This window comes from Benincasa hispida, chromosome 9, assembly GCF_009727055.1.
Source record: "Benincasa hispida cultivar B227 chromosome 9, ASM972705v1, whole genome shotgun sequence".
Taxonomy (NCBI): domain Eukaryota; kingdom Viridiplantae; phylum Streptophyta; class Magnoliopsida; order Cucurbitales; family Cucurbitaceae; genus Benincasa; species Benincasa hispida.
In genome coordinates this window covers 8483512-8486777 of record NC_052357.1, presented here as the reverse complement: position 1 = coordinate 8486777, position 3266 = coordinate 8483512, and the positions used below count along the sequence as shown (strand labels likewise).

Below are 3266 nucleotides of genomic sequence, written 5' to 3'. Positions count from 1 at the left end.
GATGGTTATAGGACTAGTTTTATTTCTTTGAATTTCTCTATTGTTGAAACTGATTTTATGTTATGGCATTAGCGTCTAGGACATCCCAATTTTCAATATATGAAGTATCTTTTTCCGCATTTATTTCATAATATTAATATATCATCCTTACAGTGCGATGTGTGTATCCAGGCTAAACAAAGTCGTGTTACGTTTCACTCTCAACCCTACAAGCCGTCCAAACCGTTCAGTCTTATCCATAGTGATGTCTGGGGTCCCTCACCAACCAATACCTTTACAGGCAAATGATGGTTTGTCACCTTTATTAACAATCACACCAGATTGACATGGGTCTTCCTTTTGACTGATAAGTCTGAGATATCCTCTGTTTTCCAACAATTTTATGCGACCGTAGAAACCCAGTTCAACACAAAAATTTCCATTTTATGGTGTGACAACAGGCGTGAATTCATTAATCACTCATTTAGGGACTTCTTGGTATCTAAAGGAATTATCTATCAAAGCTCATATGCCTATACTCCCTAGCAAAACGGAGTAGCCGAGAAGAAAAATAGGCATCTAGTAGAGGTCGCTCGTTCCCTTATGATATCTACCTCTCCATCAACATGGGTACAAGTGTTATCATCCCTCGTCTTGGAAGTATTTTGTGTCTATGGATATCACCTTTCTCGAGGATCAACCGTTTTTTCCCGTTAGTCCTCTTTAGGGGGAGCGTTCTAGTGAAGAGGCTAACTGGTTCACATACTCCATTCCCTTAGAGGTGTCGGCTAAACCTGAACATCCTAGCCCTATTCTTCCTAGTCTTGTTCTTCCCATTAATCAAGTCCCTTGGATAACTTACTACAGGAAGAATCTCAGGAAGGAAACAGTGCCACCTATCGCTTCTCCGGCTCCAGTTCACGAGTCTGACTCGGTCTCAGTTCCAGGTATGAATATCCATGTTTGTGATACTGATGATTGTGTTGAGACTAATAATTATAGAGTGGACAGAGATATAGAAATTGATGCAAATGATAAGAAAATAGAGGATGCAAATGATAAGAAAATAGAGGGAATTAAGGAGGATGGAAAAACTAATGGAGAAGACAACACTAAAGAAATAACTCTAGCAAACGAGAATAGTGGAAGGGAAGGTGATTGTGTGGGAATTCCTAATGAAAGATCCATAGATCAGATGGCTAGTTGCAGTAAAGAACATGAAGAAGAGGAAAACCGTGATGCATCTCTTGATCTCCCAATTGCCTTGAGAAAAGGTACTAGTTCATGTACAAAGTTCCCTATGCATAGTTACATGACATATAGCAACCTATCTCTTGAGTTCAAGGCTCTTACTATCAGTCTAGATACGGTAATGGTTCCAAGTAATATACAAGTTGCAATAGAAACTCCCAAGTGGAAGGCTGCAATTATGGAAGAAATGAGAGCTCTAGAGAAAAATGGAACATGGGAACAGGTTGCTCTTCCTGAGGAGCACAAGATGGTTGGATGTAAATATGTGTTTATTGTCAAGTACAAATCCGATGGCTCGATTGACAGATACAAGGCAAGACTGGTAGCCAAAGGTTTTACCCAGACCTTTGGTATTGATTATTCTGAGAAATTCTCTCCTGTGGCCAAACTCAATACGATTTGGGTATTGTTATCTGTTGTTGTTAATAAAGATTGGCCTTTGCACCAATTGGATGTGAAGAATGCATTTCTTAATTAAGAACTCGAAGAAGAAGTCTATATGAGCCTTCCACCCGGCTTCAAACACCAGTTTAACCATCGGGTTTGTAGATTGAAAAAGTCATTATATGGGTTGAAACAATCACCAAGAGCCTAGTTGGATAGATTCACCATGTTTGTTAAAGCTCAAGGGTATGATCAGGGGCACTCAGACCACACGTTGTTTACAAAAAAGTCAAGTTCAGGAAAGACCTCAGTACTTATTGTGTATGTAGATGACATTGTTCTGACCAGTGATGATACTGATGAAATTATGAGACTTAAAACAAAGATGGCTGAAGAATTTGAAATTAAAGATCTGGGAAATTACGGTACTTCCTTGGGATGGAGGTGGCTCGATCGAAAGAGGGTATCTCTGTCTCACAACAAAAGTATACTCTAGATCTCCTCAAAGAAACAGGAATGACTGGGTGTAAACCTGTAGACACCCTTGCAGAGTATAATGCCAAACTGAGTAATGTTAATAATGGAGCCCCTGTTAGCAAAGAGAGATATCAGCGATTAGTCAGGAAGTTGATATATTTATCTCACACAAGACCTGATATATCATATACCGTGAGTGTTGTTAGTCAGTTCATGCAAGCTCCCTATGAGGAACATATGACAGCCATTGAACGCATCTTATGATATTTAAAGGGCACTCCTGGTAAAAGTCTTCTGTTCAGGAAGTCTAGTAAACATGGTGTAGAAGCATATACAGATTCGGACTGGGCTGGATCTGCTGTTGATAGAAAGTCTGTGTCTGGATATTGCACGTTTGTCTAGGGCAATCTGGTCACTTGGAGAAGTAAGAAACAGGGTGTGGTCGCCAGGAGTAGTGCATAAGCCGAGTACAGGGCCATGAGTTTGGGGATATGTGAAGAGATTTGGTTGAAGAAAGTATTAACAGATCTTCAATAAGACAGTGAGCTTCCAATGAATTTGTTCTGCGGCAATAAAGCAACAATAAGTATTGTCAACAATCCGGTCTGGCACGATAGAACCAAACACGTCGAGATTGACAAACATTTCGTTAAAGAAAGACTAGACAATGGGAGCATATGTATTCCCTACATTCCTTCAAATCAGCAGATTGTAAATGTCCTTACAAAGGGGTTGTTAAGACGAAGTTTTGATTACTGTGTCAGCAAGTTGGGTCTGATCGATATTTACGTCCCAACTTGAGAGAGAGTGTCGAAAAAGGGTTGGTTTACCCTAGGGGTTTATTTGTAATTCTCTTATGGGCCTAGGGCTTCCTGTCTGTCTATTTATTTGAGCAGTATTTCTGTATTTCAGTGAAAACTAAATAATAAGATTTGATCGTGGTTTTTTCTCCCTGGCCTAGGGTTTTTTACATAAATTAGTGTGTTTTTTCCCTTCTTTTTCTTTTATTTTTATCACTTAGCTATCATAATTCCTTTTCAATTTTATTCAGGAAATTAAAATATGATTTTTATCTATAACTATGACTAACAGAAATTCAATCACACACAAGAAAAATTCAGAGCACAACAACCAAGGTGTTGTTTAATTTAGGAAATACAATGAATATACATGAA

The 3266-nt window shown here is 38.8% G+C and overlaps 1 protein-coding gene across 1 annotated transcript; it reads left to right on the top strand.

Moving 5' to 3' along the window:
- Positions 1-1840: 1840 nt before the first annotated feature.
- LOC120084505 (uncharacterized mitochondrial protein AtMg00810-like) lies at positions 1841-2493 on the top strand. The gene is made up of 3 exons (XM_039040300.1): positions 1841-2039; positions 2153-2283; positions 2365-2493. Exons 1-3 carry the CDS (start codon positions 1841-1843, stop codon positions 2491-2493), a joined length of 459 nt encoding a protein of 152 aa, XP_038896228.1.
- Positions 2494-3266: the final 773 nt, after the last annotated feature.